The 25,154-nt window shown below is 43.2% G+C and overlaps 1 protein-coding gene across 1 annotated transcript in view; it reads right to left on the bottom strand.

Annotated features, from left to right (window-relative positions):
• Positions 1 to 3,210: 3,210 nt before the first annotated feature.
• FMN2 (formin 2) overlaps positions 3,211 to 25,154 on the bottom strand; it is a 248,940-nt gene continuing 226,996 nt past the window's right edge. The window contains exons 16-17 of the mRNA XM_084819532.1: positions 6,949 to 7,030; positions 3,211 to 3,237 (exon numbers count right to left, since the gene is read on the bottom strand). Coding sequence (XP_084675658.1) covers positions 3,211 to 3,237; positions 6,949 to 7,030 — 109 coding nt within the window. The remainder of the gene's footprint in view (positions 3,238 to 6,948; positions 7,031 to 25,154) is intronic.

Below are 25,154 nucleotides of genomic sequence, written 5' to 3'. Positions count from 1 at the left end.
GTGTATTAAGGCCAATTTAATCTAAACGATTCAAAGGTTTTTTTTCATAGTGACATGAGGAACTTTCACTTCTCAGGCTTATACATCCTGGCTGAGTGAGATTTCTCAAGCTTACCTATTGTTTCTCGCTTGGGTCTCTAATGCAGTGCCCATGCTGACTCTGTACACCTGCCCCCATGCTGACTCCACCCCACCCTTGATTGGAAGTGGGAAGGGAGTGATCTTGTGAAGTACATGGAAGTGAGAAGAACATTGTTCTTTCCTGCCTTCTTAACTCTACATACTTTTCCAGGCTAAGATGAGTAGCCCAGCAGAAGGTGCAGCTATCCGGATGCCCTGCAAAAACATTTTAAAAGAAAGGAAATGATATGCTCAAGTCAAGTGAAGGGGAAGATCAGGGGGTGTCTGGGTTTTCTTTCTTTCTCTGGATCTGTGTACACTCTCCCCCCACCATGCATGTAGCTTTTTCTCCCACGCCACCCCATCCCCATTCAGGTCTATATGTGTGTTGTTTTTCTCCCTCTCATCCCATGTGTCTGTTTCTTTCCTTCTTTCTAGTTCCATGTAAGGCACAGCAGCTGTTTTGTGAATGGGCATGCCCCTCATGGCAGCAATTTTGTGATGGCCCCCACTGTACTCTAGATGTGCCCCACAGGCCTAAAATGGTTGTCTTCCATCTAAACCAACAGCATAGCTTGAAGTAGAGCTATCCTCAAGAGCCTGTGTTAAAAGTTCCCCAGATAAGTCTGTAATATTGGACATATTGTTTAAGATACAATGCAAAATCTCATGGAATATTTGGACATCCTAGAGCTGCCCGTGATACAACAGGACACCCCCAATTTACATATTATTCCCCAAATATTTCATATTCAGCCATGCCTTGTACATCAGAAGACCAAAGAAACCACTGTAAAAACCAAGTGGGAAAATATTAGAACAAGCCCCAGCTGGATATTACAATTAGGGGATTATGTCTACAAGGCAGGTTAATTACCCATTTGGGCACATCATTTAGGCCAGGATTGTACATCAGGTAAATAACTCCTTTTCAAGTCTCCAAAACCTGAATTAAGGATTTGTTTTTTGCACCATCAACTCGTAGTGTTGCACCAGCGAAGACACCAGTAACACAAAGGTCTTAGGTAGGTGAAATGGGTGTGGTGGGACAAGCCTTTGCATGGCTCAAAATATGCCAGTGAAAAAGACTTTTGGAAATCCATGCAAATCTGCACATATGACATATACATAGGATCTGCATTTTCCTGCTCCCTGCTCTTTCCTTGGCCGTGGCCCCTTTCTATCCTATCTTTTAGATTGTGAGCTAAAAAAGAGCAGGGCCCTTTTTAATTTCTGTTTGTAAAAGGCTCACTACCCAAAGTATCATACACACAAAACAAGTTTGATCTTATTATTTGTTTTATTTTTCATATAAATTAACATTCTAAAAAAAAATTGGAATAGAAACACTAGATACAGTATTGCACATAGCGATCTTTGTTAAGTGTAGTATTATTTACTGTAGTATGGCAATATACATACTGTAGATACTGAAGGGAACAGGAACTCTACAGAACATAAACATGCTACCATGTTTTTAAATGCACTTAAATGAAAAAAAAACACAGAAGTTAAACAGCAAAAGACTATAGCTTACATAAATACAACATGGGTTTTAATCAGTGCTATTAAAAATATCTTTTAGTTCTTTATTTGCTTTTGATAGGTCTTGTAACAATCTTCTCTTTTCCCTTTCACAAGAAATAATTTTATTCCTGACACTACAGGATTTTATAATGCAGTTCTGGGAAAACATATAAAAGGACTATCAGGAACTATGCTGAAACACAACAGAATTTCCGGCTGATCACACAACAGGAAACAATTTTCCCAATGAATGAAAAATATATTTTTAGTGCTTGGCATTTTAAAAAGTCAATTCCTGAGGTCATAATTTATGCAGCCCTTATGATTCCTGGAACCATATATTAACTTCTGGACCACCAGGTATCATATACTGGGCTACTTGGAGAAAAATAATTTCAGCAGATTAGAACTCAAAACCACCCCAGCACCTTCCATCCTAAAGGACTTCGGGATATATACCTCATGTTTTGGCTGTTGCAAGAATTTTTGAAAAGCTGATGTCCTAATGTGTGGACTGTGGAGGAGATGTTGTAAATGAGATCTGACTAATCATAAGGTTGTTTTTGGTGGCTGAGATTGAAGAGGTGCTAAACAATTACAGCTGTTATGTAGTTTTACAATATGGGTACTCAATAAAATGTAAAGTTGACCAAATCAGTAGTGTTTGTTTTGTCACCAGAAAACTGGGGTTCATAACATCATCCTTAATGACCTAGGATTATAAAAGAGAACTTCTTCAGTTTTTCAAATTGATAGAAAGTCTACTGCAAGCTTCGTACTCTGTAACAGATCAGTTTTGGGCGAAAAATTGTATGTAGCAATACCCAAATCCGTTTGTATTCTCCAAATGAGTCCTATGCTTTGCTACACTGAGGTATCTTTCCTTTGTTTTACTTCCATCCCTTAATATCTGGAAGAAGACATAGAATATGCCCTGCCTTATCAACAATAAAGATAGCTGGGTTGAACATCTTGCTTCGGAAACATTAAGTCAGTGGGCAATGAAGTAAATTTGGAGAGCATGGCTACAGTGTAAAAGGAACACTTATCCATTCAAAATACAATCTACAAATGTCAATATGAAACGGACACAAACAATTCTTGAGAAGTAACATTCTTCCCTCTAATCTAAATGCAGCATTGTAGTGTATTTGCTTTGGAAAGATGTTGCCAGCAGGAATGGAAATGTAACATTTGTATGAAGTTAGATGTTTATACAGTTTTCAGTATGTTCAGGACAGACTGAGATACTCTTACATGGGCTGATTTAGCAATTATTAGTATTCCTCAATTTACATTACAAATAATGTTTAGATGGAAAAGACCGTCTGGGGTGGATGGAAAAGGCATATCTCAAATCCATAATTTCTATTATTGGGCACACCATACAGCACGTCTGTTTATCAATGAAAGCTTGGTAGATACCAGTCAGTGAAAACAGAAAACAAATGCAAAAAGGCTAGAAAACAAATGGGCTGAGTGATGTAGCTTCCTTGTTTTCCCCACAGACATATTACATTTATTGAATGGGTGGACACGACAATGACATGTGCCTTTCTTCTTTCATATTTTCATACTTATCTTTGCTTTCTGAAAATAACATGAAATAGAGTAAACAAGATAAGTTCCAAAATTTCAAAGTGCAACATCTAATAACCACAGAATAAAACTACCACCTTTCATTAAAAAATAGATTGAACAGCGACCATTTCAAACCTCACCTGAGAGCAACGATACTATCAGAGTATGGCAAATGGGAATTATTGTGATTCAAGGGACAGTGGTCTACATCAAGCTAGTACCAGATAAATGATTACAAAACAGCATTACACAAAAAGCTACTTGAAAATAATTCCTGGGAGGAATAACATCAGGAGGAAAAAATTTATTTCTGAAACACTGTAATATCAACTGAAGCCCAGCACAGGGTTTTCCACAATCCTGTACCAGTAGTACAGCTAGGTAATTTTAGACCCTGGACTTAATGGTGTTATAGGGGGCCCTTTTAGACAGCCATGTGTATGTGTAATCCAATCTGATCTGCCTTGGGAACTTGAGCTTGGAGACCTACAAGTTTCCAATGCGGAGCGAGAGGTGCAATGCACCTCCCGTTCTTCATTTTAGCTCAATGGGGGATTTCACCCATCTAGCAGAGGCATCAGAGAAGGGAAAGGAAGGAGACCAGGGATGGCTGGGGATACCTCATATCTCCATGTCCCCAGGCTCCTCTCCTCCCCCAGGAACGCCTTCTTTCACCCCCTACAACCTCCTATTTGCAAATTGCCGCAGCAACCAGCATTGTTCTCTCCATGCTGGCTGAGAGGGAGTGAGGGAGGAGGCGGGGAGCACGGTTTCTTGGCTCCGGGCTTGCAGCCCTGTCTCTGAGCACGAAGCCAGGAAACCAAAATACCCTGTGTCCCCCAGATACTGCCTAGGGCACACAGGATTGCTCTCCTACTTGTTGTAAAGCACACAACTAGCATTTCTCTCTCCCAACACACAACCACCATTCCACGCTTTACATGCTTCTGCGTCCCTGATTTCTCCCCCCAACAACAAACCTGTTTGCCAAGACAGATTCAAAAATAAGAATTTGAGCATGTGCAGTTTGGCATTTAGGACTCACTTCACAGCAAAATCATGACTACAGGAATAAAATGGAGTTTGCTTCTGCTGCCCTCATCACCTGCCACTCTTTGGATGCTCGTTTGGGCTTGGGCATGCCATTAGACAGCGGGCTCTGGACTTTAGCCCAAGGTCCAGCCCTAAGTGAATGACATTCCTGCAAATCATTTATCAACAACACAGTTCTACTGAAGTTTATCAGAAACTACATTGTAGTCTGGATTGGGACCAGGCCACCTGAAAGACCACCTTCTCCCATAGGAGTCTGCCTGGTCCTTAAGTTCTTCTGGGAGGCCCTTCTTTTGAGACCACCACCATCAGAGGTGCATTTGGTGGTGATGCAAAAGAGGGCCTTTTCGGTGGCCACCACATGGGACTGGTTATAGCTTATAGGCCAGTCTATTTTTCTTCCAGCTCAGACTAAGATTGAAATCCAGTTAAGTCAGGATATTTATTTATTTATTTATTTATTTATTTATTGCATTTATACCTCGCCTTTCTCCCTCTCGCAAGGAACTCAAGGCGGCTTACATTATCCTCCTCCTCACCGTTGTATCCTCACAACAACAACCCTGTGAGGTAGGTTGGGCTGAGAGTCTGTGACTGGCCCAAAGTCACCCAGTGAGCTTCCATGGCCAAGTGGGGACTAGAACCCGGATCTCCCGGCTCCCAGTCCGTCACTCTCACCACTACACTACACTGGCTCTCATAGACATCAAGCTGAGTTGTTCCCAAGATGCAGCCTTCAAATACATAAAATAAAGAAAGCCATTTATCATGAATTTAAAATAAAGATAAATGTATTTTTTCATCCCTTTAAAAACACCACCGCCATTTCATATATTAGCAGTGTCACATACCTGAAAACAAGCACTTTCAGCTTCTGCAGGCAGCAAAGCACTGAACCAGTATTATACTCCAATGACCCTAGGTCACAGAGGCATTTTATAACAACTATGGGGCAATAGAGAGGGGAAAAAACGCACTTTCACATGGTGTGCCCTGGGACCTAAGTGTTAGGTTCCAAACATGCTCAATTTGTGCCTTACATGCCAACACAGAGTGGGTTCCAGAGAATTGTGAGCTGTCTTATGTGCTCGTGGGAAGGGAGTTTCCTGCCCCATCTCCATGATGCAGCCCTTCGTGTGCCCTCCAAAAGCTGAGCCTGGGGATGGGGGACCCAATGGGAATAGTGTGGAAGACTTGTATGGCAGACTGTTGATAGAGAGGGGAACTGACAGAAACGGAGCTGCACTGGCACAAGTGGAAGTGCCCGTCTACTCGTGCAAGGACTTCCTGGACCCAACCTAGTATTTCAAAACTGAAATGTACTCTTGGTGTTTTGTTTTGGCAAACCCTCCTTCCTCCTCTGTGTTTTGAGCAGTAAACGGCACTCAGGTCCCTGGCACTGAAACGACTATAATCTACCACAGCCTTCTGCGACCTGGTGCCCTCCAAATAGGTTTGACTACAAGTCCCATCACCCCTAGTCAACATGGCCAACGTTGGGTTGGGGAAGGCTGATCTACCATATTAGACGGCTGTGTACTTTGACCAATTGTGTCACAGCTATGACAACCACCACCAGGAGTACCTCACAAAGCTTTCAGCAACCTGGTGTAGGGATGTACGAAAGTCACTTACCTTTTTGCAGCTTGACTTTGCAGTGGGGGGGAGGCGCTTCGCTTCTCCCCCCGAAGTTCAGGCGAGGTGGGGGAGGCGTCCTGCCTCGCCCGGCCGAAATTCAGGCCGGGGAGAAGCACCCCGTCTCCCCGGCCACGAAACAAAAAGTAAAAAAGAAAAGAAAAAAAAAGACCCCGTGATAGGCTACGTGACGATTTACGTAGCCTATCACGGCTAGATTTCCAAAGTCAGCCGTGATAGGCTACGTGACGATTTACGTAGCCTATCACGGCTGACTTTGGAAATCTAGCCGTGATAGGCTACGTAAATCGTTACGTAGACTATCACGGGTGATTTTTTTTTTTTTACTTTAGTTTTTTTTTTTTTTGCAATGGCGGCGGCGGCGGCAGCCGGTCGGGAGACCAGCTGCCACCCCCGCCCGCGATGAACCGCCGCCGAACCACCGCCGGGACCCGCCGCCAAGAGGGACATTCGCCGAAGGTAAGTCCCGTCCCGGGGGGGCGGGGGGCCGGCGGAGAATTTCCTAACCAACTTCGGGGGGCCGAATGCGTCGGCGCTCGGCCTCCTGAAGATTCGGGGAGAAATTCTCCGCCATCCCTAATCTGGTGCCCTGCAGGTGGTTTGAACCTGAACTTCCACCAGCACCAGCCAGCATGGCCAGTGGTCAGGAATGATGGGAGAATCATAGTCCCAAACATCTGGAGGGCACTCAGTTGGGGAAAGCTGGCCTAACGGATCAGACTTAATTCTAGACCTGGCATTTACATTAGTACTCGCTGGTCTTACAGGCCCCTTCCAACCCTACTATTCTGTGATTCTGTGCCTTTGTTAACCATGAGAATTGTTAGTTTTACAAGGAGGGAAAGAAGAGGATTCCTGCTGAGAAATGTTATCACACACTATATAACAGGAGCAGAGGGTTGAAATATTGGGGACCATAAATATTGGGGACCAACTCATAAATACTGGGGACCAAGTCATTTCTTCAACTTATACATAGAAGGAGCAAAGTCATAAGCACACTATACTTACAATTCCAGAATCGTGCTTTTGTTTTATATTGTAAAGCGATTTCCCCTTTTTCTGTCTACATACTTCTTCAGCCTCTTTAAGCCTGCAACACATTTAATTAATTCACCAAATCAAAACCACTTGGAAAGACAGAAGAACATATGAAAGACTGTTCAAGGGCAATACTTTTCAACATACAATAATCCTGATAGCATGCAGAATATGCAAAAGAAATATTGTCAAGAAAATCCCATCTGCTACTAGGAAACATGCAAGCTGTAATACTTGCTGTATGCAATGATGATACTCTTGAATATACTAGCCCATATTTAAGAATTATGTTAGATATTAATATTAGGTGTACGAAGGGTTTCATTGCTCTAGCACGTCTCTTATTTTTCGCAGCCTGTTTAAAGATCACCCCCCTAGCTTGCCATTTTATTGTTTACTTTCCTACAGTAATTCGTTTGCTTCATGATTAAATTTATTCCAATATATCTTTGAAATTGTCAATCATAAATCGTAAGTCACTTCAGCCAGTTGTCCACATAAGTAGATTAAATTGTATCCAATGTTAGTTCTATTAGAGTAGACCCACTGAAATGAATGGGATTTAAGTTAAACTAAGATTAGGTATAACCCTTAATGTGAAAATATTTTACAAATAAAATAAAATCAGAACTACAACCCATGGATGATCATAACAGTAATCTTATCCTGAACAGCAGAATAATGCTCAGTAGTAAGCTCAGGCTAGGTGATATTATTATTATTATTATTATTATTATTATTATTATTATTTATACCCCACCTTTTTCCCAGTACTGGGACACAAGGTGGCTTACAAACAGTAAAATATAAACAATTAAAACATATGAAAATATACAAAAGTTAAAATATAATTAAACACCAATACAATTAAAATCATATTAAAACATTAAAGCAGCATTTTAAAACAGCATTTTAGCAGCTTACCCCCAGGTTCCAACTATGTCCCAAAGGCCTGCTGGAACAAGAATGTTTTAGCCTGCCTCCGGAAACACATCAACGAGGGAGTCATCCCAGCCTCCCTGGGAAGGGTATTCCACAGCTGTGGGGCAGCCACCAAGAAGGCCCTCTCCCAGGTTCCCACCAAACTTGCCTGTGACAGTGGTGGGACTGAGAGAAGGCCCTCCACTGAAGATCACAGGACATGGGCAGGTTCATAAGGGAGGATACGATCTTTCAGATAACCTGGACTGGAGCCGTATTTTGAGGGCCCTTGGCCCTGGTACCTTCAATTGCCAACCCTAAACTGGGAGATAATTCCCTTACTGTATCTGATCTTCTTGAAAACTCCATGCAAATTGGAAATGACGGCACTGTTAGGATGGTGAGCCCTCTGCTGGTTTTGAGGCCCTTGCCAGTGCCCAACCCTGCCGCCCTCTGGAGCTGGCACTAAATAAGTACTAATGTTTAGCACTACATAACAATGGTTTCAGCCAGCAGCCTGGTGATCTACCCAGAATGACCTACAGATTGGTCCTAAGTAGGCCTGTTCTGAATCTCTGTGATTTTGTTTTCATATTGCCATTTGTAATTTTAAATTATAAACATTATGGGGAAAAATGGTATCTGAAAAAAAATGTTTCATTGTTACTTCTGTTAATGAAGAACTAATAAGATCACATAAGTTTATACACCCAAATATCAAAAGGTGATTACGTTAAGATGTAGCACATGGAGAGATTATGTTACTGAAAGTTAAGAGATGCAAGCATGTAGGCCAATGCATCCAGATACTGTGTCACTACTTAATCATGATTCTAGATATGATGAATTTACCCACTGAATGCAATGCCACACAAAACTCAAGGTTTAGATAAAAATGAATGAAAAATTGAGAGGAGTGCTGAAAAAGGGAGAGATCACAATTAGTGTAGGAAAAAGGAAGTAATAGTCACAAGTGATTTGGCTTCAGTTCCTAATGTTAAAACATTTAGGAATTACTTTGAGTGACCTTCTGAAACCAGTAGTGCATCCTCCTCCTGTACACTAGTAATACAACACTGTAATACAATATTTCAAAAATCAAATTGGGAGAATAGAAACCCACTAACTGTGTTTCTAATAAACTCAACACTGGCCTCCCATAAAACAAAAGAAAGAGAGAAATAACTGCTCAATCGTTCTTTGGCTTAGATTAACAGTATTGGAAGTCTCTGTGAAACAGGGATAATAGCTGTCCAGAAGACCACTGCTGAATGCACTGCATCAGGGATACTTAATGAATTGCAGGGCCAGGGATAATTTCCATAGTTTAGATATATGCAAGTAATACTGTTCCAACTGCTCAACTATTCCTTTGTTAGGGAAATTGCTTATTAATAATTCAGGATGGATGATGGATGTCATCTTGATGGGAGACGGGAGCCAATGTTTGGGAAGGCACTGTTGTGTCACGCAAAAAAAGCCAGACCCAAAATGTGCTTCTTCTTGCCACTCAGAGAAGTGGGGAGTATACAAAAATACAATCTTCTACATGTTCTCATGAACCAAGCTTATCCTATGGTGGATATGCTGCACTTCTTATAGAATTGTAGACACTAGTTTGGATCCAGATTTAGTCATACTTAGAGAAGTTCTATTGAAATCGATGGGACTGTAGTCAAGAGTGACTTAAGTTCCATTTACTTCAATGGGTCTATTCTAAGTATGACTAAATCTAGATTCAGCTGAGCGCTTAAAAAAAAACTTCTTATATATGTACATTTTGTTGAGCCTTAAACTATCTAGACAGAGCTGAAAGTTATAATTAAATGTAGGCTACTTTATACCAATTCTCCTTGTTTCCAAATTATTTGCTTGTTTGCCCTCACATTTTCAAACTTACCTTTTCTACAACCATGAAGACTAGAAAATTGTGTGGTATTTAAAAAAAATTAAGCCAAGAACTCAAAAGATTTTTTTAAAAAGAGCCTATGGGATGTTTTATGCCATCCATGGGAAACAGGTTGACAATTCCTGAGTGAGGATATTTATTATGATAATCTCTCCACAGCATCCTTACCACCTTTTCTACTTCAGAAAGTTTAAAAGTTCTCATAACAAAGGAGGACTCCTTTGCTTTGGCAGTCTTACCATTCTTCCCACATGATTGTTTTGACTTAGAAGCTCATTTCATCAGCTATGTAAGCAATTTGTTAACAGTTGTAGGGAAAGAACAGAGCATTTCAGGAGACAGCATGGCTGGATGCTAGCACTCCTGGAAACTGTCTGAGACTAGATGGAAAAATCTACAGCCCAGTCCAACACATACACAAAGAAAATACCAAAAATGTAGCAAGAGAAGTTATTTCTCCAATTTCCCTAAAGACCAGACAGTGTTGGTAAAATGGGCCATCTGAATAAAAGCTGTCTGTGTTATAAGGGTCACCCCACCCTGAAAAACTGAAAGGGCACAAATAACAAATTAATGAAAATTTTAATTAAAAGCTGGTTTTTTTATTGTGTGCACCTCTCTTCCTACCAGAGACAAAGATTTATTTACTGCCAAATACGAGGTCCGTGGAAGAAATGCAAAAAGGAACTCAAATAGGTTTGTGATACCATTTTGATTGCATTTGCTTCTACTGGAGTGTGGTGCAACCCAGTAGTTCAGTCACACACCCTTGTTTTTTAAATAAGGCCTTCCTAATCTAGTTGGCTACAATAGCAGTTGGGGAAAACTGGCCAGAGCTACAAAAGTAGGGCAGGGTTGTGAGGGAGCCTAGATAAATGAGCACAAGAGGAACCCAGCTGACAAATCATCTCAGCCCCCATGACAAGGTGTCAAGAGAGACAGCTAAGCAGACAGGCAAGTTAAGCACCTGGGTGAGTTTAGCAGCAGGGCGAGGAGACCTGGACAGTAAACCTGGACAGTAAATCCTTTTTAATCTTATAAACCACAGATTTCCATGTAAACAAATCCACTAAATAAAAAAACAGTTATGAAGGTAGAAAGCCATCAAGGGTGCTCCTGGCCCTTAGGAACCAACTTCACTCACTTGAACCCAAGATTGCTGACCTAGAGAAGCTGAGAGAGGCAGATGTGTTGTGCATGAGTCCATCGGGGATATGATAGTGATGTCCCACTCCCAGAGTGACAGCTCTTCTGCTGTCACAGAGAATGAGGGTCTCAGGGAAGGAAGAGGCAAATCTTCTCTTTAAAAGGACCGGTACTTCGGGGGGACTAACTGAATCCTCCAACGCCAAGGACATGCCTCCTGGGGGCAGAAGGGCTCCTGGTAGTGGGAAATTCCACCTTTAGAAACATAGAGAGCTTGGTTTGTGATGGGCATGTAGTGTGCCTGCCAGTTTTGAAGGGAGTGGACATCACACAGCATCTAAATAGGCTGGTAGATAGTGCTGGGGAGGAGTTACAGGTCATGGTGCACATCAGCACCAATGATGTGGGAAATGTAGTAGTAGTGGTAATCATGGAAGCTCAATAGGTTGGTATGTAGGACGTCCAAGACTTCCTAGGTAGCTTTTAATGAAATGCTACCTGTTCCACATGGAGGGCCAGCTAGACAGACAGAATTGGGGGGGTCTCAATGTGTGGATGTGCTGTTGGTGTGAGGAAGAGGGGTTCAGTTAATGAAATGGACAGATCTTGCAATGGAAGGATGTAAGAAGTCAGGTCCTCCAAGGTTCTGTATTGGGACCAATGCTTTTTAACTTGTTCAAAAGTGATGTGGAGTTAAGGGTGAGTAGTGAGGTGTCCATGTTTGTGGATGACAGCAAATTATTTAGGGTGGTAAAAACAAAAAGGCATTGTGAAGAGCTCCAAAAGGACTTCTCCAAACTGGGAGATTCGGCATTAAAATGACACATTCAGTTCAATGTAAGCAAGTGTAAAGTAATGCCTATTGGGGCAAAAAAAAAATCCTAATGTCAGATATATGCTGATGGGTTCTAATCTGGCAGTGACTGATCAGGAAAGGGATCTTGGAGCTATTGTGGACAGCTCAATGGAAGTGTTGACTCAGTGTGTGGCTGTGGAAAAGGTGACTCATGTTCGGGATCATTAGGAAAGTGTTCAAAAATAAAACTGCTAATATCATAATAATGCCATTAAACAAATCTATGGTGCGATCACTCTCAGAATACTGTGTACAATTCTGGCTGCATACGGTTCTGGCTGCCATAACTCAACAAGGATATTTTAGAGCTGGAAATGGTGCAGAAAAGAGCAACCAAAACAACCACAGGACTGCAGCAACTCCCCTATGAGGAAGGGTTACAGTATTTGGGACTATTTTGTGTAGGAAAAAAAAGTGAGGGGGACATGATAGAAGTAAAATAAAATCTATGGAGGATAAGGATATCAATGGTGATAGTCATGATGGCTATGTGCTACCCGCTGGATCAGACGTAGCAGGCTTCTGAATACCAGGTGCTGGGAAATAACACCGGAAGACGATTGCTGCCCTTGCGTCCTATTTGTGGACTTCCAGTGGGCAGCTGGGTGGTGACCGTGGGAAATGAGATACTGGACTAGACAGGCCTTTGGTCTGATCCAGCAGGGCCTTTCTCACATTCTTATGTTTATTATTGTCTGTACTGCTTTTATTTGAGAGTTGGGTTTAGTATTATATTGCGAACCATCTTGGGAACCTAGACAGAGAAAAAAAATAGTATATAAACAATAATAAATAAAAAAATTCGAAGGTGTAGAAAGGTGTGTAGAACCTCACAACATCTTGCTCCCACTGCTGTGGTGAGCAAGACTCCACATGTGCTGGTCAGTAAAGAAGCAGGACCACAGAGGGAATGGGTAGGAGAGGCCAGAGCCGCCCATGGCAAGATGTGTTAAGTTTCAGAAGCACTGGAATTTATTTGTGCATTTTGATGCAGGGGTGGCATTAATGTTTCCCCTTGGCAAGCTACCTGTAAGTCCAAGAAATGGAACTGTAAGTCATCAGCTTGTTACCACTTCTCAGAATGTGATGTGGCTCTAAAATTCAGTCTTGTGTTGATTTAGAAGTCCATTCTATAATTTAAAATAATCTCACTCCAATGAAAAAAATTGTTGATAATCAAATATAACATGCATGGTGGAGAAAGGTTTGGGAATAAAACATCTTTAAGACTGTGCAGTGCAAGTTATTTAGAAATTAAGCCACTTTGGATTTTTTTTTAATGCTACCTTTTTTTTTCATCTCCCGCCTTGTATCTGAACCCCTAATATTGATAAAGCTTTTACATTTGAAACTGGGGGTTTGACTGTATGCCTTTAACAACTAAAGGATCTTTTTCCTGCATGCCAGATCTCACTTTCATGCTATATACCCTTTGACCAAGGGGAGCTGGGGCAAAACCAGCTGAATTCACTCAGCACTGACTGGGGAGTTAGCTGGTCGCTGCCCCCTCCCAGGCTGAAAATGAACTCACAACTCCTGAAGTTCCTCTCGCTCAGGAGCTAGGGTGTAATCGAGAGGCAGTGTCAGGCAGAAGTGGGAGTGGTGCAGGCTGGTTGCACCCTTGAGGTAACTGGGCATTCCCTACACTTGTCTCCTAAAATTCAGATGGAGTAATTATAGAATGATATGAATACCACCTCCTGCCAGCCACATACGCATATATACCTACCCACATATCCCATGTCTATCACTTATCAACGATTTAAAAAAAAGTTTTTAGCTGGGCATACTACGGTATACCATCCCAAACATTTTCAAATTCTGACCTTGACTGAAATGTGTATAGATAACAGAGGGTTAATCTAAACAAAGGAAACTGTTCCTTGTTTCCATCACAATTAAGTTGTGTGTGTGTCCCCCCCAGCGCTTTTACCTCTCTATCCCTCTTATTTGTTGTCAGGCAAATGTATACAAAATGTTCACCGTGATTAAGTCTGAGAACAGTTCGCAAGATGAGTAAGATAGATGCAGGGAAAAGAAACCAGACGTCTGCACTATCATTTTATCTACCTTCTATACCAAACACTAGCCTGATCACAGGCTTATCATGAGAGAATTTCTCCCATCCTTCAACCCAGTGGGAAAGGGAGCCACTTCCCTGCCACTAAGCATTAATAATTTTGTCTAAAGAAGTAGCTCTGGTAGACGGATTCATTTCCTACTGGCTCCAAGTAGGCTTGGTGCAGATACCTTTACACTTTGCTTGAGTCTAGTAGTACAGGCCTAATTTAAACAGACTGACAAGGCTGGGATGTTCATGTGCCTGGTAGTTAAAGCGGTCATGACAAGCCTTCCAACAATAATCTATGGAGTAGCTAGCATTACTCTTTTTAAAAACATACATCCAGAAGCCTAACACCAAATTTATCTGCTTATTCAGTACTTTCTGGAAGAAAAAGGGAATCCAACCACTGCAATTTTAAAACACAGCATGGTTTCTGTTTGCTTTAAAAATTGAAAGTTTAAAACATTCTTCATTGATTTCTCTGGATTTATGGTAACAGGGAGTCTCACATTTTTCAATGGGTTTTGAAGAGGTGCTTTTAAATTTCTAAACCCAGAAGCCATGTTACTTGCATCCACTTTTACACCCAAAGGATCGAACTTTATGCACTAATAAGGGCCATGGTAGTAACCTCAGGGGTTGCCTTCTATGACATCACCCAACTCTCCCCAAGCCGGTGCCCTCTAGGTATGTTGAATGACAATTCCCGTCATCCCCAGCCAGCATGTAGTCCTACACACTTGGAAGCCACCAGGGTAGGGAAGTCTGCTCAATCCTTCACCCTTTTGGGAGGCGGGGGGGGGGGTCTTAACTAGGAAATGGTAATTGTCATACATGGAGAATACGTCCTTCACTGACCCTGATGCCACAAAGTTAGCTCTGTAGCTTGGCCCCCAAATCACTTAAGGAAAGGAAAGGATCCTCCGGTGCAAGCACCGAGTCATTACTGACTCCTAGAGGGATGCCATTTTTGCTGGAGTTTTCATGGCAGACTATAGCAGGGTGGTTTGCCATTGCCTTCCCCAGTCGTGACTACCTTTCCCCCAGCAAGCTGGGTACTCATTTTACCGACCTCAGAAGGATGGAAGGCTGAGTCGACCTGAGCCGGCTACCTGGGACCCGGCTTCCGCTGAGATCGAACTCAGGTTGTGGGGAGAGTTTCAGCTGCAATACTACTGCCTACCACTCTGCGCCACACAAGGCTCTAAATCACTTAAGTGCAAGCTAAATATAAGCATACTGGTATCTCAGCAAACCTCTTTCACAATCACTTCTTTCAAAGGCTAAAAACCTTCAGCATCTTCTGTGGAGGTGATCAAGCAGATCTGCATGTGGTCCTTGAGCTATTCGTGTGTGAGTTCCCCAACACTTCAAGATAAAGTTGCCCTTGGCCCTTCTGTTTCTCCTCACACAACTACACAGCTAGACAAGGAAGAGGTGTAGGGCCACATTACACATTATGTTGGGGAACCCTGATCAGATCTTCCAAGGTTTTGATTTTCACACTTTCACTTAAAAGCATCAGCCTGGGAGGGAAGGATTTATTTAGGCTAGGAAAATGACACTGGGGGGATTAAACATTCCCTCCCTCAGCACCACTGCTCCAATTCAATTCTGGGGAAGCACAGCTATTGCCACAAAAACAACAAATACTCTTTTGACACCGTAAAGGTGAACAGATTTATTTTGGCATGAGCTTCTGCGGACTACTGTCCACTTCTTCAGATGCATGAAATGTTTCATCTGTCTGTCTGTACACACACACACACACACACACGTGTGTGTGTGTGTGTGGGGCAGAATTGTAAAAAGTGTGGTCAAAAGAATTGAAATACAGAAAGTACAGACTGTGATAATTACCTTAACAGTGGCCATTCACAAAACAGTTATTGGGTGATAACACAGACTTCCTTGAAATGGTGAGCTGATGTGTGATTTTTAAAAACCTGCAGTGTGATTTTAAAAAACCTGCATCTGATGAAATGGACCGTAGTCCATGAAAGTTTATGCCATAAAAATGCATTCATCTTTAAGGTGCCACAAGACTCTTTTAATATGTTTTACGGGAGATTTGGGAGATCTGATCATGTATCTCCCATGTCACACGTTATATGTGCCTCAATTTAGGAGGAAAGTATGGTGGCATCAGTACATTCTCTGTGGGTCCTCAGGGTAGGGGGGTCTCTTTCTCTAGCAACAGAGTAGAATGAAGAAAGGATGGCAACTATTAGTAATCAGGCCTGAGAAGGAAGGTTGAGGGGATGCAGGGGTGTTTGGAGAAAAGCAAAAGTAAATGTAGAAGGAAGACAAATGGGTGAGGCAGAAAGATCCACCAGTACCAGTGACAGTGGTGGTGAGGGATGTAACTTTTGAGCCATGTGAGTATTTCCCATCAGCAGCTGTAAGACTGAGGAAGTTTAGCCACTCGGATTTTGTTGGTAAAACTAAAAATATACGGTGGAAATGTTCCACCCTCCTAACCTTCCAGCCCTTCTGTCCCCAACGCAAACAAATAATGATAATTCCCATGTCTCCAGGTATCTCATTCTCAAGTCAAATTCGCCAGCTTCTATTCCGAGGGCTAACAAAAGATCCCTTAATTTACTTTGAGAGGACATGTCTCGTGCTACAAGATTTAATGCCCTTCTTTGGAAGTAGCAGTGACAGCTCACCGGCATCCTCCTTCCTATGCAATACATAGCTACACAATGCCAGACTTTAAATCGTTCAACAGCAAGCTTTAAATCATCCTGCTGAGTAATCTGTAGGGAGACATACCAGTCTTTCTTCAGAGGGAGATCAATGAGCTGTGGAGACGTATTGGCCAGGAATCTCTCCTTTCATCTGGATGTACAACATGACACACCAGGTGCCAGCTTAACTGCTATTCTTGCAGGAATTGGCAACTTTTATAGCCAAGCAAGTCCACGATTCATTATGGGTTTTTGAAAGTATGGGAAGTGGCTGCTAGATTGAAAGAATCAAACTAAATTGAGAAACACAATATCAAGAATTCAGATAATTTTACTTTAGCTTGTGTTCATGATAAACTTTGTAAAGTGGAATTTTATTATTTTCACTTATTGTTAAGTTGCCACATACTAAAATAGTATTAGGGTGAGGGGGTATACAAGCCTGCCACCATTAATTTAACAAGTGTAAGGATCCCCAGATGAATCTGTTACTTTTCTTTTCCAGCTAGAAATGCTTGCAAAAGCTGATTTCTATGTAATTGGGGCTCCTGCTGTAAGTCAAGGGACTGCAGCCAGGGAAGGGGAACCCCTCTATGAAGTTCAATGAATGGGAAAGCAACCTTGCAGAGAGCATCACAAAAGCATTCTGGCCCAACCCTTGTTCCATATGGTGCAAATGGGGCTATCAAGGCAGACCTGAGGGCATTTTCCCTGCTCATGGCCATTCACCACTTAAGGCAAATATAAGACAAATGTGGAGCAACACAGTCTTCAAAGATGCCTCTCTTTACTAGTTTTTCAGATTTCTCTCACAGTCAGAAGGATTCTCTATGAGTCTTAACTTTCAGAGCTGTAGTAGTCTGTTGCAGCAAAACAACCAAGTGTCTTATAGCACATTAAAGACTATCAAATGTATTATGGCATAAGCTTTCATGGACTAGATAGGGATGTACGAAAGTCACTTACCTTTTTGAAGGGTGACATTCGTGGTGGTGGGGAGGTGCTCCGTCCCTCCCCCCCCGAATCATGGCCAGCCGGCTCCACTCCACAGGGATTCTGCAGAGCCACTGTCCAGCTCCGCCAGCGGCCGGACATCCGGCCGCTGGCTAGCAGGGACGCAAATGGCGGCGGCCGTAGCCGCCGCCGTTTGCGTCCCTGCAGTCAGCCGTGATAGGCTATGTAAATGTTTACGTAGCCTATCACGGCTGATTAAAAAACAAAACAAAACGCATGTATGCAAATGGCGGCGCCCATGGACGCCACCATTTGCGTTCCTTATTTTGGCACGTCTTAGTCTACGTAAACATTTACATAGACTAAGACGGCGAAAATAAGGGGAACGCAAATAGCGTAGTGTCTACGCTATTAGAGTTCCCCTTATTTTCGCCGTCTTAGTCTACGTAAATGCTTACGTACACTAAGACGTGCCAAAAGAAGGAACGCAAATGCGTACATGCGTTTTTTTCTTTTAAATCAGCCGTGATAGGCTACGTAAACATTTACGTAGCCTATCACAGTGTTTTTTAAAAATCTAGCCATGTTAGGCTACGTAAATCTTTACGTAGCCTATCACGTTTTTTTTTTTAACTGGAAATGGCGGCAGCGGTGGCAGCCGGTCAGAAAAACGGCCGCCGCCGAACCACCGTTGGAGTTGCCGCAGCCGCCGCCACCAGGAAGATCTGCCAAAGGTAAGTCCCGTCCTGGGGAGGGGGCAGGGGGGGTGGCAGACCATTCTGCCACCGATTTCATGGCAGAATTCTCTGACATCCCTAGGACTAGAGTGTATTTCAACAGATACATGAAGTGTTACCCCCAAGGAGACTCCACCACAAAATAGCTCGATTACAACTAAAAACAATGTTTGATTCTATTTGTTTGGGTCTGAATAGAGACAATGATTTCCTATCAAACTACAAGGGTTAATTTACTTAGCAATGCTAAAATGATTATGCCATCGCCAATTGTTTTTATTGTGAATAGTCAATATCTTATTTTACATACATTTATACTCAAACTGAATCATGCTGTACTTTTTTTTTTTTTTGCATTTCATTACCATTCAACCCAACCTTTTACATTTCTCTCTCTCTCCCTCACACACACACTCGTATATATATACAGCAGCCAACTAAGGATAACACATCTTGGACCTGATGAGGTGGAAGTAGATGGTGAAAGCTTATGCGATAATAAATGTGCTAGTTTTTAAGGTGCTGCAAAACGTTTTGTTGATACTGTTGGCTTTAGTGACTGCTTCTTGCTGAGGAACCTGGAATGTAAGATCAATGAATCAAGGTAAGCTGGAGGTGGTCAAACATGAGATGGCAAGATTGAACATTGACATCTTGGGAATCAGCAAACTAAAATGGACAAGCATGGGTGAATTTAATTCAGGTGACCATCATATCTACTACTGTGGGCAAGAATCCCTTAGAAGAAATGGAGTAGCACTCATAGTCAACAAAAGGGTGGGAAAAGCAGTACTGGGGTACAATCTCAAAAACGATAGAATGATCTCAGTACGAATCCAAGGCAAACCATTCAACATCACAGTAATTCAAGTCTATGCCCCAACCACTGAAGCCCAAGAAGCTGAGGTTGATCGGTTCTATGAAGACCTACAACACCTTCTAGAACTAACACCAAAAAAAGATGTCCTCTTCATCATCGGGGATTGGAATGCTAAAGTAGGAAGTTAAGAAATCACCAGGATAACAGGAAAGAATGGCCTTGGTGTACAAAATGAAGTAGGACAAAGGCTAATAGAGTTTTGCCAAGAGAACACGCTGATCATAGCAAACACTCTTTTCCAACAGCACAAGAGGTGACTCTACACATGGACATCACCAGATGGTCAATATCGAAATCAGATTGATTATGTCCTTTGCAGCCAAAGATGGGGAAGCTCTATATAGTCAGTAAAAACAAGACCAGGAGCTGACTGTGGCTCAGATCATGAGCTTCTTATCGCAAAATTTCGTCTTAAATTGAAGAACGTAGGGAAAACCACTAAACCATACAGGTATGACCTAAATCATATCCCTTATGAATATACAGTGGAGGTGAGGAATAGATTTAAGGGATTAGACCTGATAGACAGAGTGCCTGAGGAACTATGGACAGAGGTGCATAACTTTGTTCAGGAGGCAGCAACTCAATCCATCCCAAAGAAAAAGAAATGCAAGAAAGCCAAGTGGCTGTCTGATGAGGCTTTACAAGTAGCTGGGGAAAGAAGGGAAGCGAAAAGCAAGGAGAAAGGGGAAGATATATGCAACTGAATGCAGATTTCCAGAGTATAGCAAGGAGAGACAAGAAGGTCTTCTTAAATGAACAATGCAAAGAAATCAAAGAAAACAATAAAATGGGAAAGACTAGAGATCTCTTCAAGAAAATCAGAGATCTCAAGGGAACGTTTTGTGCAAAGACGGGCATGATAAAGGACAAAGAAGGCAGGGACCTAACAGAAGCAGATGAGATTAAGAAGAGGTGGAAAGAATAAACAGAAGAACTATACAGGAAAGTTCTTAATGTCCCTGATAGCCATGATAGTGCAGTCACTAGGGATGTACGAAAGTGACTTACCTTTTGCGGATTATGTTAATGGTGTGGGGGAGGCGTTCCATCCCTCCCCCTGGAATCCTGGACGGGGGGGAGGTGCTCCGTTCCTCCCACCCCCGAATCCTCGATGGCCGGCTGTGCTCTGCAGCAGCTCTGCGGAGCAGCTGGCCAGGCCCAGCCAGGCCCAGAGCTGTCCGCAGCCAGATTTCCGGCCGTGGAGGGCTCTGGGAAAAACAAAAACAAAAAACCGCGTACGCAAATGGCGGTGGCTATGGCCGGTGCCATTTGCGTTCCTTATTTTTGGCCATCTGAATCTACATAAATATTTACGTAGACTATGATGGCGAAAATAAAGGGGAACGCAAATAGCGTAGCGGGCGCTATTTGCGTCCCTTTTTGATTCACCGTTTTAGCGTACGTAAACCTTTACGTGAATCAAAAAGGGACGCAAATAGAGCCCACTAAGCTATTTGCATTCCCCTTTATTTTCACCGTCATAGTCTACATAAATATTTAAGTAGACTAAGACGGCCAAAAATAAGGAACACAAATGGCGGCAGACGTAGCCGCCGCCATTTGCGTACGCGGGTGTTTTTTTGTTTAAACCCACCCAGCCATGATAGGCTACGTAAATCTTTACGTAGCCTATCACGTCTTTTTTTTTTTTTAACAAGACTGGAAATGGCGGTGGTGGCAGCCGGTCGGAAGACCAGCCGCCGCCGCCGCCGCCGTTGGAGCTGCCGCCGCCCGGAAGATCCACCCCAGGTAAGTCTCGTCCCAGGGGGGATCCGCGGGGGGGTGGCAGGCCGTTCCGCTATGGAGTTCGGGGGGCCGAATGCACTGGCATTTGGCCTCACCGAGATCCGTGGCGGAATTCTCTGACATCCCTAGTGGTCACTGAACTTGAGTCGGACAACCTAGAGAGTGAAGTCAAGTGGGCCTTAGGAAGCATTACTAACAACAAAGCTAGCGGAGATGACAGTATTCCAGCTGAGCTATTCAAGATCCTAAAAGATGATGCTGTTAGAGTTCTGCACTCAAGATGCCAACAAATTTGGAACACTCAACAATGGCCACAAGACTGGAAAAGGTCAGTTTACATTCCAATTCCAAAGAAGGGCAATGCCAAAGAGTGTTCAACCTACCGTACAATTGCGCTCATTTCACATGCCAGCAAGGTGATGCTCAAAATCCTACAAGCTAGGCTTCAGCAGCATGTGAACCGAGAACTACCGGAAGTACAAGCTGGGTTTCATAGAGGCAGAGGAACTAGAGATCAAGTCGCCAACATTCGCTGGATCATGGAGAAAGCAAGAGCATTCCAGAAAAACGTCTATTTCTGCTTCATTGACTATGCTAAAGCCTTTGATTGTGTGGATCACAACAAACTGTGGCAAATTCTTAAAGAGATGGGAGTACCAGACCACCTTACCTGTCTCCTGAGAAACCTGTACGAGGGACAAGAAGCAACAGTAAGAACCGGACATGGAACAACCGATTGGTTCAAAATTGGGAAAGGAGTACGATAAGGCTGTATATTGTCGCCCTGCTTATTTAATTTATATGCAGAGTACATCATGAGAAAGGCCGGGTTGGATGAATCACAGGTCGGAATTAAGATTGCCGGGAGAATTATCAATAACCTCAGATACGCAGACGATACCACCCTAATGGCAGAAAGCAAAGAGGTTCTAAAGAACCTCTTGTTGAGGGTGAAAGTGGAGAGTGCAAAAGCTGGTCTGAAACTCAACATTAACAAAACTAAGATCATGGCATCTGGCCCCATCACTTCCTGGCATATAGAAGAGGAAGAAATGGAAGCAGTGTCAGATTTTATTTTCTTGGACTCCAAGATCACCGCAGACGGTGACTGTAGCCATGAAATTAAAAGACGCTTGCTCCTTGGGAGGAAAGCTATAGGGGTGGACGAAAGTCCCTTACCTGTCGTTGAAGGACGTTCGCGGTGGGGGGGAGGCGCTTCGCTGCTCCCCCCGCTAAGTTCAGGCCGGGGGGGGAGGCTTCCCGCCTCGCCCCGGCCGAAATTCAGGCCGGGGAGGAGGCTTCCCGCCTCGCCCGGCCGCGAATGCGAAAGTTTAAAAAAACAAACAAACGCCCCCTGATAGGCTACGTGACGATTCACGTAGCCTATCACGGCTAGATCTGCAAGGTCAGCCATGATAGGCTACGTCAATCGTCACGTAGCCTATCACGGGTGACTTAAAAAAAAAAAAAAAGCGCGTACGCTAATGGCGGGCCCCATGGGGAGCCGCCATTCGCGTTCCTTATTTAGTCGCTGTAGTCTACGTAAATGTTTACGTAGACTACAGCGACCAAATAAGGAACGTGAATGGCGGCTCCCCATGGGGGCCGCCATTAGCATATGCGCTTTTTTTTTAAAGTCACCCGTGATAGGCTACGTGACGATTGACGTAGCCTATCACGGCTGACTTTGCAGATCTAGCCGTGATAGGCTACGTGAATCGTCACGTAGCCTATCAGGGGGCGTTTTTGTTCTTTTTAAAAAACTTTCGCGTTTGCGGCCGGGCGAGGCGGGAAGCCTCCTCCCCGGCCTGAATTTCGGCCGGGGCGAGGCGGGAAGCCTCCCCCCCGGCCTGAATTTCGGCCGGGGCGAGGCGGGAAGCCTCCCCCCTGGCCTGAACTTCGCGGGGGGAGCAGCGAAGCGCCTCCCCCCCACCGCGAACGTCCTTCGACGACAGGTAAGGGACTTTCGTCCACCCCTAGCTCTGCTTCACCTTGTCATCTGAGTTAGGTGAGGCTATGGAGATGCTGAACAGTGCCTAGACTTGGTAATGGGCTAGATGAGGGTCAATAAACTGAAATGGAATCCTGACAAGATGGATGCACTTTTGGTAAATGGTTGTCAGGTCTAGGAAACTGGTGTTCAACCTTTTCTGAACAGGGTTGCCCCTTCCCTGAGACCAGGTTTGCAGTTTGGGGATATTCCAAGATCTAGCATTGTGACTAGAGGCCCAGGTGACCTTGGTGGCATGGAGTGCCTTTTACCGGCTTTGACTGGTTAACCAGCTGTCTACATTTCTAGTCAGGGATAGCCTGGCCAAAGTGATCCACGCTCTGATAACATCTGAGCTGGATTACTGCAATGTGTTATACATGGGGCTGCCCCTGAAGATAACTCCAAAGTTTCAGCTAGGCTGCCAGAATTTTGATTGGTATGGCCTGCCTGCTTATTTATTTATTTATTTATTTATTCATTTCATTTCATTTCATTTCATTTCTATACTGCCCAATAGCCGAAGCTCTCTGGGTGGTTCACATTGCTTCTGGGCCCAATTCAAGGTGCTGGTAATTCAATTTAAAGCCTTAAACAGCTTGGGGCTCTATTGAAATGGGTCTAGATAATCTGTTTCATCCATTAATACCTGGAACTGAACTGCCACCACCCGCTTGAGAACTTTGCTAAAAAATGGGATATTAGCAACTGGGCAATAATTGTTATGACCATCTGTCTCCAGAGAGGGTTTTTAAAGGAGAGACTACACAACCAACAACTCCTTCAAGGTAGCTGAGACCACTCCCTCTCCCATGGAGGCAGTCATCACCTCTTGGGCCTGCCAAGCCATACTGAACCAAGATGGTAAAGGGTCAAGGTCACAGATCATCATTTGAACCCCTCTAATCATCTTGTCTACATCCTCAAGTCACAGTGGCAGGAACTGATTCCATAGGAGCAGACTAGACAATGCTCTGAATGCCACCATAGGGCCTGCTCTACTTACTTTTATAGCCCTAATGGCTTTGGACCCTGATACCTACTCTCATGCCAACATTTCTGGTGCCAGGCAAAAACATGTATGTTTGTCCAGGCATTTTAATCTGCTCAAATCTCAGTCTGCTTATATTGTACACCACCCTGAAATCCAAATTGGATTGAGAACATTATATTAAATAAATTAATTTATTTAATAAATTAAATAAAAATATGCCCTGAATTCCCAGTCAGAAGCCTTCAGAAGTCAGCTGTGCACTGTAGTCATGGTGACAGAACAGAAGACTTCTTCCTAGTAAATTCTCTGAAAGCTGATGCTTAGGTTCTTAAGCAATGGCCTGCATTCCTGCCCTATTACCTTTCCAAGATACTTCATGGCTCTTTGGCATTTTAGTCAAAACGTCAGCCTGTTTTTTCCTCTTGAAAGCTCAAGTAGAGATGATAGTCACCAAGAAAATCAAAGCACCTGAGCTTGTCCCACTAAAAAGGAAGATGGGAGGGGATATGCAGGTGCCTCTTTGCCTATGCCACCCTTCATGGGAACTTAAGACAGGCTGCTCATTTCAGGAAGAAACCCTTCCATCCATTTCAATTCACACCCCACCTAAAACAAAAGAGAAATGGTAGAAGGAGGATGAAGGGTTAGAAAACCTTGGAATGAGCAATTAAGATTCCTGCTATTAGCTTGGAAGGATAAGTTGCTCTCCCTTAGCCTGAAATCTCCTCAGTGAAGAATAATGATGGCTACTAAAAGAACAGAGTGCAGTCACACTCCATAGCTGTCAGTGTTGTGCTAAGTAAATCCTTGGATACCCTCATGTATTATGAATGACTGGAATGTAACCCATTGTTCAAGAAAGCAATATCTGGTTACTCAAAGATTCAGCACATACCACATTGAATTGTTTTTTTTGTTTTGTTTTTAGAAGTTTGCATTCAAAATAAAATTCTGGAAAAGAGAGAAAGGTCAAAGGTTTCAGAACAAAGTAAAATATAGATAGCAGGTGCAACATTTAGACATGCTGATGTCAATGGGAAAGTGCCCAAGCCCTGCTAAAAACTGGATTGACATTCTCCCTGAATGTGGAAAGATGTCACAGCACTGATGCAATGAAGTAAAGCCTCAAGATTTGGTTGTGGTCAAAACTAATGCTATTAATGCTTTGCATTGCATTACTGGGGAGAAACTGGAAGACTTCACAGATTTGAGAACTGATTCATAAAGAAATATTGACATAATGGGACAGCTACAGACAAGAAGAAGTACACTGTCAGAGTGA

Source organism: Heloderma suspectum, chromosome 1, assembly GCF_057233095.1.
Source record: "Heloderma suspectum isolate Gila_16-S chromosome 1, 16-S_ref, whole genome shotgun sequence".
In the NCBI taxonomy this organism is placed as follows: domain Eukaryota; kingdom Metazoa; phylum Chordata; class Lepidosauria; order Squamata; family Helodermatidae; genus Heloderma; species Heloderma suspectum.
The sequence above is the reverse complement of the archived record's forward strand: the minus strand, read 5'-3'. Positions and strand labels throughout refer to the sequence as shown.